Source organism: Nicotiana tomentosiformis, chromosome 8 (assembly GCF_000390325.3).
Source record: "Nicotiana tomentosiformis chromosome 8, ASM39032v3, whole genome shotgun sequence".
Lineage (NCBI taxonomy): Eukaryota > Viridiplantae > Streptophyta > Magnoliopsida > Solanales > Solanaceae > Nicotiana > Nicotiana tomentosiformis.
The window spans coordinates 136,000,172-136,015,349 of record NC_090819.1 but is presented as its reverse complement, the minus strand read 5'-3'; the positions used below and the strand labels follow the sequence as shown (position 1 = coordinate 136,015,349).

Below are 15,178 nucleotides of genomic sequence, written 5' to 3'. Positions count from 1 at the left end.
ATGGCAGTGAGTCTACGAAATGGTAGAGACCTAGATCTGGAGCAAGAGATGGCTCGTAAAAGTCGGCCTACTGAAACACTTGTGCCAGTACCCATCGATATAGATGACTTAACAGGGTTAACAGAGGTGACGGTACAACATGCGCCAGCTAAAACAAGCAAGGAAAAAGAAGTCGCGAAGGAAACTGAGTTAGAGCAAGAGAAGGCAGTAGAAACAGTACCAGAGCAGGTTCAAAATCAAATCACAGGAAAGAAGCGCCTCCAGCACCCTTCCCCCAGATATTGGCCAAATATCAAAAAGATGAGCAATATAAGAAATTCTTGGAGATGTTGAAGCAAATTCAGGTGAACATTCCATTGATTGACGCCTTAAGGGAAATGCCTGGTTATGCAAAAATGATGAAGGACTTGATGTCTCGTAAGTTTGACTTTCAAGACTTGGCCACGGTTACACTGACTCAGACATGTAGTGTTGTTGTGATAAGACATATAGCTGAGAAGTTATCTGATCTAGGGAGTTTCACAATCCTATGCACAATAGGCAACTATTCATTTGCTAAGGCACTTTGTGATTTGGGGGCAAGCATAAACTTAATGCCCTTGGGTATCTACAAAAGGTTAGGCATTGGAAGAGCTAGACTCACGTCTATGTTATTACAGCTGGCCGATCGGACAGTGAAAAGGCCATCTGGTATCCTTGATGATGTATTAGTATACGTGAGGAAGTTTGTTTTCCTAGCAAATTTTGTCATTCTAGACTGCCGAGTTGACGAGGAGATTCCCATAATTTTGGGAAGCCCATTCTTGGCCACTGGGAGAGCCCTAATTGATTGTGTAACTGGGGAGCTAAAGATAAGACTGAACGATGAAGAGATAACGTTTAATGTGCAGAAATCTATGTGGTGACCCAATGAGTTTGCTAACTGCTCTCTGATATAAGCTGTGGATGTGATCTTGGAGGAGGAAGATGAGACTCTAAACGCAAAAGACTCTCTAGTAGTATGCCTCGTCAACTTAGAAGAAATTGATGGTGAAAACTTGGCAGAGTGGGTTTTGGCCCTTAAAGGGCGAGGGTACTAGAAAACAGAGCTAGAATTCGAGCCCTTACACTTAAAAGAAAGAAAAACACCTCCAGCTAAGCCATCAATTGAAGAGCCACCACAGTTGGAGCTAAAACCGTTACCGTCTCACCTCAGGTATGCTTTCTTGGGATCTAAATCCAGTTTACATGTTATTATCTCATCCAGTTTGTTAGATGTGTAGGCAGAACAGCTTTTGCAGGTGTTAATAGAATGCAAGACTGTAATTGGTTGGACCATTACAGATATTAATGGGATCAGTCCGACATTTTTGTATTCATAAGATTCTACTGGAAGATGGGCACAAACCTTCTAGGGAACATCAAAGAAGGCTGAACCCTAACATGAAAGAAGTGGTGAAGAAAAAAGTGATCAAGTGGTTAGATGCGGGAATCATCTTCCCAATCTCTGACAATAACTGGGTCAGCCCAGTTCAGTGTGTGCCAAAGAAGGGTGGAATGACTGTAGTGCCCAATGAGAATAATGAGTTGATCTCGACTCGTACCGTTACAGGTTGGCAAATTTGTATGGATTATAGAAAACTGAACACAGCCACCCGGAAAGACCATTTTCCTTTACCATCCATTGACCAAATGTTGGATAGATTGGCAAGGAGGTCTCACTTCTGCTTTTTGGATGGGTATTTGGGGTACAATCAGATTTTCATAGCCCCTGAGGATAGAGAGAAGACATCATTCACTTGTCTGTATGGCATCTTTGCCTTTCGGAGAATGCCATTTGGCCTATGCAATGCACCGGCCACCTTTCAGATGTGTATGTTAACCATTTTCACTGATATGGTTGAAAATATTATGGAAGTCTTTATGGATGTTTTCTCTATGGTGGGGGATTTGTTCGAAGACTGTCTTTACAATTTAAGAAGAGTGTTGAAAATGTGTGTAGAGACAAATTTAGTGCTGAACTGGGAGAAGTGTCATTTTATGGTACAATAAGGTATAATGTTGGGGCATCGAGTGTCCAGTAAGGCTATTGAGGTTGCCCATGCTAAGGTTGACGTAATTGAGAAGTTCCCACCGCCCACTTTAGTCAAGGCAGTAAGAAGTTACCTTGGGCACGCCGGGTTCTACAGGTGATTTATAAAGGATTTCTCTAAAATTGCTAACCCCTTATGTAAACTCCTTGAAAAGGATCATTCTTTTGTGTTTTCTGATGACTGCAGGTTAGCATTTAAGGAGCTGAAGAGGAGACTGTGACTGCACCAATCATCGTTGCACCCAACTGGGAGCTACCGTTTGAGCTCATGTGTGATGTGAGTGACTATGCTATAGGAGCAGTCCTGGGGCAGCGGAAGGACAAACTAGTACACCCAATTTACTATGCAATTAGAACGCTAAGCGGTGCACAACTCAATTATATCGTGACTGAGAAAGAGATGTTGGTTGTGGTGTTTGCATTTGACAAATTCAGGTCTTATTTGATTGGTTCAAAAGTGATTGTTTATACTGACCATGCAGCACTTAGGTACCTGATAGCAAAGAAGGAGTCAAAGCCACGCTTGATCCGTTGGGTTCTTTTGCTACAAGAATTTGATTTGGAGATCCGCGATAAAAAAGGGGCAGAGAACCAAGTGGCAGACCACCTTTCAAGGTTGGAGGGAGATGAAAAGAAAGTCGAGGCAGAAGATATAACTGATACATTCCCAGATGAATAATTGCTAGCAGTGACATTGGAGGAGGCACCATGGTATGCAGACATTGCAAACTACCTGGCAAGAGGTATTGTCCCCTATGATCTTTCCTCTGTTCAAAAGAAAAAGTTTTTTCTTGACTGTCACATGTATTATTGGGATGACCTTACCTGTTCAGGATTTGTGTTGATAACATGATCCGGATATGTATCCCCAAGATAGACCAATCTTTTGTTTTGCAGGCTTGTCATGCATCATCATATGGTGGCCACTTCGGGGGAGTAAGGACCGCTGCGAAAGTGCTGGAATCGGGCTTCTACTGGCCGGCAGTGTTCAAAGATGCACACTTATAGGTGACAGGTTGTGACAAATGCTAATGAACTGGGAATATTTTCTGCTAACATGAGATGCCTATGAACCCAATTCAAGAGGTAGAAGTATTTGAGTATGGAGAATCGATTTCATGGGGGCCTTCGTCAGCTCATATGGCAATAAATACATACTCGTAGCTGTGGACTACGTGTCAAAATGGGTGGAGACTACAGCGCTCCCGACAAAATGATGCTAAGGGGGTAATTAGCTTTTTGAGAAAGAACATATTCACCCGATTTGGCACTCCAAGGGCGATAATCAGTGACGGAGGCACTCACTTCTGTAATCGAGCCTTCGCAAAGCTATTAGAAAAGTATGGTGTACGTCACAAAGTTGCCACCCCATATCATCCACAAATGAGTGGGCAAGTAGAAGTGTCGAACAGAGAAGTAAAGAGTGTTTTGACAAAGAATGTGAATGCTACAAGAACGGATTGGGCAAGAAAGTTAGATGATTCACTCTGGGCCTATCGTACCGCTTTCAAAACTCTGATTGGTATGTCGCCGTATAAATTGGTATTTGGGAAGGCATGTCACCTACTAGTGGAGTTGGAGCATAGAGCTTTATGGGCACTGCAACAGTTGAATCTCGATATAGAAGTTGCGGGCACAAGTAGAGTCACAGAGCTGCACGAGCTTGATGAATTTTGTTACCACACTTTTGAGAGCACAAGATTATACAAGGAGCGAATGAAAATAATGCACGATAAAAATATTCTTGAGCGGAGTTTTAAACCCGGAGATAAGATATTGCTATATAACTCAAGGTTAAGGTCATTTTCGGGTAAGTTAAAGTCACGATGGTCTGGACCATTTAGTGTGGTAGAGATTCACCCAACCGAAGCCATAGAGATTGCTGCATCAAATGACTTTCGCACGTTTAGAGTCAATGAGCACAGGTTAAAACATTATTTGGGCATGGAAGATGCGAAAGTAGTGTCAGTGACTCACTTGCTCGAGCCACCAAGGTTAAGCGAGCCTTAAGTGCAATTATCTGCATCGTGTCGCGACGTTAAATCATGCACTTCATGGGAGGCAACCCATTGGACTGTTGTATTTGTCGTGCCACAACGTTAACTAAGGTGCTCGTTGGGAGGCAACCCAATTCGTAGTTGATTTTTAGTGTAGTTAGAATTTTTCTTTTTGTTTTTAGGAACTAACAAGTTTGCAGGTGAGTTTGGGCAAGTCTAGCAGGGTTTCAACATCACCTGACGTAAACCAGGCGTTGGGCCAGGCGATGCCAGGATAAAGTCAGGCAAAGCTGGCGTTGGGGCTGGCTAACGCCAGATCCACTAGGCCTTAGGCTGGCGACGCTTGGGTAAAGCCATGTAATTTTGGCGTTAGGTTGGCGACGCTTGGGTAACGCCAGGTACTGGGCCAGGCGACGCCAGGTAAGTTATTTCGGCCCAGTTTAATGTTTTTTCTCCTTATTTTAGCCGAACCTCTTCACATTACACGCCCTAAACACTGAACACAATACAAAAAAAAAATAACCTCACTTTAACCAAACGCACATCAAGCTCTAAAAGAAAATTCACAAGCACACACATCTGCTCATCAGCTTTACTCTCAACCAAACACACTGCACGAATTGGCTCACCCACAAACACTCAACAGCACATTGCCATAGTTGTCTCTCCCATCCCCATTGAAGTCAAGCTTAGTCTTGCTATTCTTTCACACTCATCAGAAATTCTTAGGCAGCTCCCTCCTCTCAAAAGCTTCAAAGGTATGATTTGATCTCTTTCCTTTGTAATTTTGAATTGGGTACAAGTATACAATTACACATAAAAATTGGTGGTTGTTCTTCATTGTAGTATTGAGTTTGTGTGCCCCAACCCCATGAACCCCATAGGAATGGTGCTGCGATTGTGAAAACATATGGTAGTATGGAACCCCCAAGCCGATTTGGGTGGATGAGGCAATCCCACAGTTCCATAAGATCTCCCATGGAACTAATGCATGTTAAGTGTTTGATATAATGCCTCAATGGAATTCCTTGTCCCCATTGGATCCCGAGTCTCCGAGATTAATAGACTAGTATTATGAAGTCGTGCACCACGTAAAAATCTTAAGTGTTGGGTGGCTCACGGGTAGCCCATGTGTTGTTCTGTGATTCTAATATTAAGAAAATACGAGATGAAGTCCGAGTAACCTCGGAAAGTTGGGCAAGATTATGTGTGTAGTGTGTAAAATGCAGTTTTATCTGACTACTGCTTATTTGTGTAGGAATGAAGATGCCTCCCAGAAAAGACACAGGCAAAGGAAAGGCTACTTCCACTGCGCCGGCTAAAGCAAAGGCGACCTCCGCACCTCCACCAAAGAAGAGAAAAGGGGGAGAATCTACCTCCAATCTAAGTGGATTACAAGTCGTGGCAGCTATAGCAGCCATGCGTCAACAACCACAAGGACAACGGGAGTTTGGCATCAACAGCATACCACCGCATACTAAGGATTGGTACATGCACTGTAGGCCTAAACATGTACACCCGGAAGCAGCTATCCACGAATGCAGCTTGAAAGCAAAGTATCATGCAATTTGGAGGGGCATTTAGGATATGGGGTTGAGCTATGTATTCAAGAACACAGGGGACATTAATATAAACTTAGTCCGAGAATTCTATGCAGGGTTTGATCCGCAGAGTACTGAACAGCTGGTGCCGATTCGTGGGTGATTGATAGATTTTTCAGCCACGACCATATGTAACTTTTTAGGTGCTCTGGATGTTCCTATGGAGCCATTGGACCACTTCATTCGTCGGCCTACATATAGAGAGTTGAGACACACGCTTTGTGGTGTCGATTCTACGGCATTATGGGTCCGGGATAAGAAAACTAATCGGCACAAGAGGTTCCCCAAGAAGAAGATGAGGGCGTAGGCTCAAGTATGGATTAAATTGATAAATGCACGACTCATACCGTGCAATCATGATACGCTCATTAGCCGTGAGAGGACCTGTGTGCTCTACTTCCTCATGACGGGTCAAAGGGTAAATGTGGGTCATCTCATCCGCTACCAGATGCCTGTAGTCAGAACGAGTAAAAATGTCGATCGATTGCCATTTACCAATTTTCTAACTCAGTACTTAAGACACGAGGAGGTTGAGGAGGAGCCAGAGTTTGACCACACCATCGATCAGCCCCTATGACAAACGGACATCACTAGTCTCCGGCTGAAAGAAGAGATTGCCATGACATCTTTGACAAGTACCGAGCGTAATGCTTGGGGTGATAGTTTTATGGCCCATATCTATGAGATGATGGATTTACAGCTAAGTATAGGAGGTACACCCTACTCATTTTTCGTGTTTTGTCAATTTGTACATGCATTGAGGACAATGCATGATCTAAGTGTGGGGTGGGGACTTGTACATATTAATTTTAGTTATTTAGTATTTGTTTGCTTTGTTTTAGTATGTGTTTTAGTATTAGTTTAGTTATTGATTTGGCTGTGTGTTTAAAAAAAACACAAAAAAGGAAAATTAGACTATTCCCGACGATGGATCTCCTAGACAGTTTTCTTGAGGGAAGTAAGTCTAGAGAAAACAAAAACCAAAAAGATTTTTTTTAGGTAGTGTAGTAATTCCCCCTTGATTTTTCTTTGGGCCGCGGTTCTTTTCCAAGGGCTTTTAGTTGAATCGGGTGTAGTTAGTTTTAATTTTTAGGAGTAGGAACCACGAAGCTATGCATTTAATTGTAGCAGTATCTCTTAGCTTTGTTATGCCTTGAGAATAGTTAGTACTATGGTCGTGACACTTAGGCTCGTTTTTTTACTCTAGCATAAATACCTTAAATCGTAGATTCCTAATTTTGCTTAACTGTTTTGACTGGAGTGTCGCGATAAAACCAATCCTGAGTGAGTTATGTGCCATGTGTGTGTGAGTTTTGTATGTATTATGTGCATTATATTTGATGTCTAGAACTTGCCCTGTGTGTGTGCAAAGCGAAATAGTAGTCTTGTTCAGTCTGAGAAGTGATATAAGTGTTTCTTTGTTAAGCCATATATATATATATATATTTTACCCACCTAAAAGTTATGTAACGTAGTTAACCCCTTTGAGCCTGTAATCCTGTTTCTTTGGCAACCACACTACAAGTCTTACCCAATTGTTTGAATTAACCATCTATTTGAATATTTTCACCTCTAATGAGCATTTGAATTGTTATGAACTTTGTAAAAGTTAAAGGGTAGGGTGGTTAGTTTGGTTTTTTGAGTGAAACTAATGAAATAAGGAGAAAGGAGCACTGTTTTAAAAAAGTAAGAGCCACTTGAATTGAAAAATGAAAGAAAGAAAGAAAGAAAAATAGTTGTATTGCTGTGAAAAAGAATATTCTTTGATAAGTGGAGACTCTTAATATACGCGTGCTTAAAGAAATATGGGGTAATATAAATTGAAGTAAGGGTGGAATGTTGGGTTTGACATAAGTATGGGTTGTGTATTAAAGTATATAAATCAGAGTGCTTAAGGGAGGTGTAGTCACTCATATCCAAATGTATCCTACCCGACCCGCAACCTACATTACAATCAATGAAAGTCCTACTTGATCTTAGATTGAATGAACTCGATTAGTAGAGCATTACACTACGGGCAAGCCTATGGTACATCATTTGTGGCATATGAATATTATTTTTGAGAGCGAGTGAATTTTTCCTATCTTGAGTTCCTACGTTCTTAAAATTCATCGTGTGTGGAACTGAGCTCTTTGTTGGGTGAGGGCACGTGATTCATAAAGGAAAGGTAATGTCATTGACCTCCATGTTAGAGTAAGTAAGTGATTTGTGAATAAGTCATGGTATGTGGGTCAAATCTCGAGGCGAGGATATTACACCGTGGTGCTTAGACTATTTTAAATATTCTTGGTGCAAGGAGTTAAGGGAATTGCTTAATAGGTTGTGTCTATGAGTGTAATTTGATTGCTCGAGGAAGAGCAATATTTAAGTGTGGGGTATTGATGTGTGGCTATAATTCATGATTTAGCACATTATTCGCCTTGCATTTTTATACACTTTAATGATAAAATACACCGTATTTGCATGTAATAGGGTCCATTTTATGTGTAGGTGAATTGGAGATAAAAGTAGAAGAAAAAGGAGATCTACAAGTTGAAAGCGTGCGCGGGAGCAGTGAATGAGAGAACCTGGCGATGCCAGGCTTTAAGCTGGCATTAGGCTGACGACGCAAGGCAAAGGCCAAGCAGAACCAGGCGTTAGGCTGGCGACGCCAGGCCTGGAGCCAGGTTCATCAGGCGTTAGGCTGGCGACGCCAGGCCGGGGGCCAGGTCCAATCCGAGTTTTGAAGGCTTAATTCATTTCCGGGTTTGACTAGGACTTGGCCTACATGTTTAGGTTTTTTCCTACACATATAAATAGACCTAAAAATGCCACTTGAAGGGAATTTTGCAACCGGAGGCAAGGATAGCTCATAAAACAACCGCCGGGAGTTAGAGTCAACAATTTCTACATCACTTTATCTTTATCTTGTACTTTAATTATACAACATACTTTGGATATTGATACTTTGATCATGAGTAGCTAAATTCATAGTCTAGGTTTTGATGGAACCTATTGAAGGGTGATTTTCTTGTTACGTTAATATAAATTTGCCGTAGTATTTTCTCTATTTGTTCAACTATATTATTCTTGTGGTTAATAGAAGGGCCCTCAATTAGCTGTGCCTATTTAGTATGTATTACTCGGGAGAGAGTGCATATTTAGGTAGTTGTTGAATAATATCACTCCTAAACGTATATGAGGGATCAATACGGAAGTTTAAAAGTGGGATTAGGGATAACGAAACCTTGGTACGATCTGAATGAGCTGTACTTAATGCCAACTAGCGTAATTCGGGAGAATATGTCTAGTAAATTATGGTTATTACTCGGGAGAGAGTTAAGACAGTTAGAGTGCTCATGGTCGATAGAGAAGACTTAGGTAAATTTGTAGAAAACGTAGCGGAAAAGATTCCGACAATAGGGGAAATCACAACCTTAGATCATTCTAATTCTTGTTTACAACCCGTTCGTAGTTAGTTATTAATTATTACAATTTCATTACGCAATATTTAGTTAATAAAAATCCAAATTGTTACTTAAATATTTCTGAAGATTGATTGCGTGAATTTGTGCGAGTCTAGTAGCTGTGTTTGATAGGTTAATTCCCTGTGGGATTCGACTCCGGACTTATTAGCCGGAATATATTTGCAACGACCGCTAAGTCCTTTTTATAAGGCATAGTTGGGCGTGATCAGTAACGACGCAACACATCTAATTTGTTCGTTGTTTCGTAACGATGAATATACGATACAATAAAATTTAAGTAAGAATAAAAACAAGCATTATATTTAACGTAACAATACTATACAATACAACAAATAACCACCATCCAAACTAAGTTGTAAGACTCGAATGTGAGAGCTCTATTTAAATGTAGAGGGATCATATTCACTCAACACAATCCCAGGTTGTTTTCTTTATGTAGAGAATTTGCTCTTTGTTTGACAATATGTACGACAATTATTATATTTTTGAGCAAATAGAATTTTAATGTTCGTGGGCTATACTTAATATATGGGATAAAAGACAAGGGACTTTAGAATTTGAGTATTGATACGTGCAATAATGACGTTTAAGTTGATGTTGGTTGTAGACCAACTTCTATTCATAAGTCTTGTAATAATAATTGTTTTTTAAGAATTTATGCATAGTGTAATGGTTTATTAAGTTTTACTGTTTCATAGTACTTGCTGTAAATTAAAAACATAATGATACAACTACACGAGCCACTATCATTATCAGATAGCAACCAAAGTTGTTGAGCTCATGATTTATTGGGCTTTAAATAATTGTTCCATCCAATTATTGGAATTTTCTAAAAAAAAAAAATCTCTTTTCTCTTTTGGCAGACATGGTTGGCCATTAATTAAATTTTTTATGGAATTTTTTATATCATTTTCTTGCTTTAAGAATTGATTCTAGCAGCCTTCAACAAAACAAAACAAAACAAAAAAAGATTTGATTCTAGCATATTAATTAGGTTTGAATTTACAATTTGTCTAAATAAGTATCTTTAAGATAATTAACTAAGATGATCAATTTTATCGAAATAAGTTTTACTAATTACATGAGATAATTAAAAACAATAATACCTTGACATGGTTTTGAGATTGTCTCATGATATTAATTTGGACTATTTCGAGCTCTATGAATAATAATATGATACCCACTTATATTGTAAATACTTATTTCTGATACGAATAAATAAAAGAAAACTCTAGGCCGCTTTGAGATTTTTGTCATACGTATTTTCTTGATTGATTTTGAAGTCCAACTCCCACACTATATAGCTTGACGAGTTGTGGATATGTCCTCAACATCTAACAATAATGTTGCATGCATTATTTCTAGTTAGGAATAGGCTGTAACTTCAATTCAAATGGTGTTATAGTAAGTAAAATCTACTAGAAAGATTTGCATTAATGGTACAAGATTCTCATAAAAACAACAGAGAAGTTTCCTTATCAGGAATCCATGAAATAAGCAAAATAATTAAAGATTTTCCAAAAATCATTTGATGATTGAGATGCCGCGATATGCTATTAGAAAATAATTAAATAAGCAAAACAATAAAATTTACAAGTGAACTAAAGATTATCCAAAAACTATTTGATGATTGAGATCCCTTTTGTCCTGGCATGGAGTATTAGAAAAATAATTAAATAAGCAATATAATAAAATTTATGAGTGAATTAAAGATTTTCCAAAAACTATTTGATGATTATCCTTATGCCCTAGTGTGGAGTATTAAAAATAATTAAAAATAAAAATATAAAATTTATAAGTGAATAAAGATTATCCCTAAACTATCTAACGATTGAGATGCCCTAACCCTTTAACAAATTAATGTATACTACTAAGATTTCTCGTGCTTAATCAAGTAATTAATAACTTCATAAATCTTATTATTAGTAGAATTATATGAAGTACATAATAATGTACTAATTATTTCCATATATATCTTATTCCGACGGATAGACCTCTTCACCAAATTACAAGTGTAGTTAATTAATTACTTAATCAAAGAAGTAAATATTCATGTTTGTACTTTTATATACGATGATGAACTCTTAAAATAACACGATAAGACAAATAATTACATCAAGACAAATGAATTAATAAACGTACAAAAGTTAGCAATACTCAAATAGAACAATATATCAATGCATGCAAATTACAATGATTGAATTGGTAACGTAAATTGTTCTATTAGTTCACTTGCTAAGTTAGGCAAACTTTGCTATATGAGATGAAAACTTGTAGAAGGGATATGAAAAGCAAAAGACACACTTATGAACAATCACACCCTAGAAAAGAAAATTCACTTTCAGGCTTCAACCTACCAATCATATACCTAGCTATATATGAAACCGATCAAACATCATTGACCTCTCTCTTTTTTTCTTTTTTTTTTTTATGTTTCTCACACAACGTCCCCGTGACATATAGGTCATAATTTCGAACCGTAAAATCAGTCACTGATACTTTTATTATAGGTCATATGTTCGAGTCGTGGAATCAGTCATTGATGCTTGCATCAGGATAGACTGCTTACAGCACACCCCTTGGGATACGATTTTTTTCCGGACCCTGCGTGAACATGGGATATTTCGTACACCAGGCTACTCACACAATCCGATATCTGTATTAAGGCTCAACAAAATTCAAATTTGTGCCAAAAATCTCATATTTTTAGGGTAATATATTCACTAATATTCACTAACAAAAATAACGCATTACAATGAGCTCGAATCCGAGAACTCTTTATTTTTCTTTCTACAAAATTACTGATATAATTAGATTACATCTCTATCTCAAAAGGACTATTGAGTTGACTAAAATGATACTACATATAGATCTTTCAACATCAGTCCAAAACACTCTTTTGCTAGTACTTAAGGGCACATGCTTGCATGTGAGAAACCACAGGAATGAATGACTTTGATCTTCTTTTTCACACATATTGCTCTTCCAAAGTAAATCTTGTATCAGAATTCATATATATTCCGATAATCTGATAATATAATTATTATTTTTAAATTGTTAGTATAAATTAAACTTCTACTATTACTATTTGAAAATTCCATGCTGCAACTAAGTAGGCTTACATACAAGTAGATAACTTAAGAGTACAGTGTGTTAATAATCATTAACAAAGGCTTCTAATGATGTTTGGTGGGTGGCTTAATTAAGAATAATAATAGGTTCACAAATCTCTTTAGGTTTAAGTATTCATTAATTAATTTCATTTCATTTTTTTGGACCCACGACTAATTATTATGGACATTCTCCATATTTTCTGATTCTCCATTTTTGGTGAATCATAAAGCTCTCCAAGTACATATTATTTGATTTGACAATTGTCTTCTTTTAAGCAGCATGTCTCCCACTGAGCAGCGAGAAAAGCCAAAGACTACCAAAAAAGAAAAAAACTTAAAAAATACAATTGAGAACAAATAAGAACTGAAAATAATGCTTAAATTAAAGGATTCATGATTATAGAACCTGTGGAATATAAAATAAATAAATATATATTCATCATCTTCATAGTTCTTGAGATAAAACAAACTCGCATTTTCATGAAATAGATATAATTGCATATAAAAAAGAATCATATTGAAAACGCACTTAACTCAATTTTATTTGTTTGTTTTAGAGCCACATTGCTCTAGTTAGATTTCATTAAATTTTCTTATACTGTTCATATATTATCGAAAAGAACTTTTAATCTTAATTATTCTAAGTTATTTAATCCTCTTACCAACAACACGAACTTGAGACGAAACTCGTGATTTCTTTAGTTCAATGAAAAATGCACCTAATATACTAAGGCGGGGTGGGGGTTTAACTATTTACTTAAAATTGTTTTATTTGGCCTTTATTTTTTGCAATGTAATTTATGCTAGGCATGCACATGCGCTAGGAATCCACCTGGAAAGTGTTAAAAGAAGGATGATTAGGTTAATGCACAGTTTTTCATTACTCATAATTAGGCCCATAATCAGCCAAAAGATTAAAAAATAAAAAGAATCAGTTTCTTTTTCTTGTTTGGTTATTTTTGCAAACCCAATGTAGCCTACCCATTAAACAATCAAGGTTTTATCAATCAAGCATATGCTTCTGAATTGTTTATTCCCTTTAGTTTGAAAATTTTCAAACTTTTACATGGTCCAAGAGAGGCTAATCCACCTTTGCTTGTTACTTTGTTTTCTAGCTCAGTTCTTAAACCCATGTGTGGTAATTTTTTAAACAGTAAAAGACAAACTCATTACTCTTTCAGTAACTCTATTTTGTTTTTAACATAGATACATTTAGATCCCCTCCCCAATATTTTTAAACAAACAACTATCTCGCAAAAATGCATAGTAAAATTGCATATAATAGATTATTGTGGTCCGACTTTTTTCCGAACATCTCATATAACGAGAGTTTAGTACATCAGATTACTTTTTTTATTTTTTTATATTAGTTTTTACTAGAAATTTTACTATTCTCATTATTCGAACTTGAAACCTCTAAATAAGGATGGTAGAATCTCGTTACATCCCCTGGTGATAATAAGATATATTATTGATGGATCATATTGGATATAATCTAGTTAAGACATTTTATGAAAATTATATGACAATAAAAAAAGAAAAAAAAAAGGAGAGTTATCATTGTAAATAAGAGAAATCATAACATTTCTATTTACATAGGGGACCAAAAATTTTTACACTTATATTAGCATAATCTCTTCTTTTTTTTTTAAAGATATGAACTATATAATGAATATAAGAGGAAAAAGAAAAAAAGAACAACCAAAAAAATAAAAGGCAACAACCTTGAATGAGTTGAACATGCCAGCATGTTTCTCTTTGTAATACTAAATTAGAGACAATGATGTCCTTTGATCTTATCTTAAAATGGTTTTTTATTGTTTAAATAAATAAAATAATTTGGGAAGAAGAACTTAAGTAGATTGTTGACATTTTGGTTTGAATAATATAAAATCCAAAAATGTATGCACATCATATATTTTGTTTTAGATTCAGTGAGTATATTTTATAGGTGCTTTTTATTTGTTTGAAAAGATTTTTGAAATAATCTTTTCCCACAAGATTTTAGATCTTTATTTTTTTTAACATATATAGGAGTAGTTAATAGATGAATATAGAAAATCATCTAAATAATAATAGTCAACATATTACTGCATTTGAACTTGTAATATTACGATTTAAATTGTTACCCTTTTTATTGCTGAATTTATGAATGCACTTTAAATTTGTGAACATAAGTTTGTTTTTCAAAAATGGGAGTATGGGACCAATTGTGGGTTGTCTCATTATTTCAAGCATAGTCTAAATTGGTCAACAAAAGGAATTAAACGTCAAAAAGAAATAATTCAAATAGATTTTAAAGTGTAAAAAAAAATTCTATTTGAAGTGAAACAATGATGGATGGGATGTCTCATTATTTCAAGCATAGTCTACCCATATTCTTTCGTTTTCCCTTCCTTTTTTTTCCCTACCTTCTTCCCTTTCTTATTTAAGTATAGCTAATTAATTAGATTGGTTTTGGAGTTAATGGATCAAATGTTAAAAGTTAGATGATAGAACAATTTTGTAATGGCTTTTCTCAGTACCCCATTGGAAATATGAATGTGTAGAAAGACAACTATAGAGCTTCAAAAGAATTAACTTAAATAACAGTCGATAGATATATATATATATATATATATATATATATATATATATATATATATATATATATATATATATATATATATGTATAATCGTGTATAATCCATATATAATATATGTATACTGGTTAAAGAAAAATAAACTGTGAATTCGATCGGCCATTGCATAACAAAAATCCCTTTTCAACAATTAACATTGAGATATTTTTTTGCCCAGACTCAGTCAGTCTGCTAGCCTCATGATTTAGACTAACCCATGAGGCCAAACATTAAGAAGTCATAAAAATTCATTAATTTAAGAAAAGGAAAAAAATAACTTAATCGTGAAGATACCTAAGTAAACACAA

General features: G+C 36.3%; 1 protein-coding gene across 1 annotated transcript; it reads left to right on the top strand.

Moving 5' to 3' along the window:
• On the top strand, positions 1-905 carry LOC138898205 (uncharacterized). The gene is made up of 2 exons (XM_070184253.1): positions 1-228; positions 345-905. The coding sequence occupies exons 1-2, from the start codon at positions 1-3 to the stop codon at positions 903-905; spliced, it is 789 nt and encodes a 262-aa protein (XP_070040354.1).
• Positions 906-15,178: the final 14,273 nt, after the last annotated feature.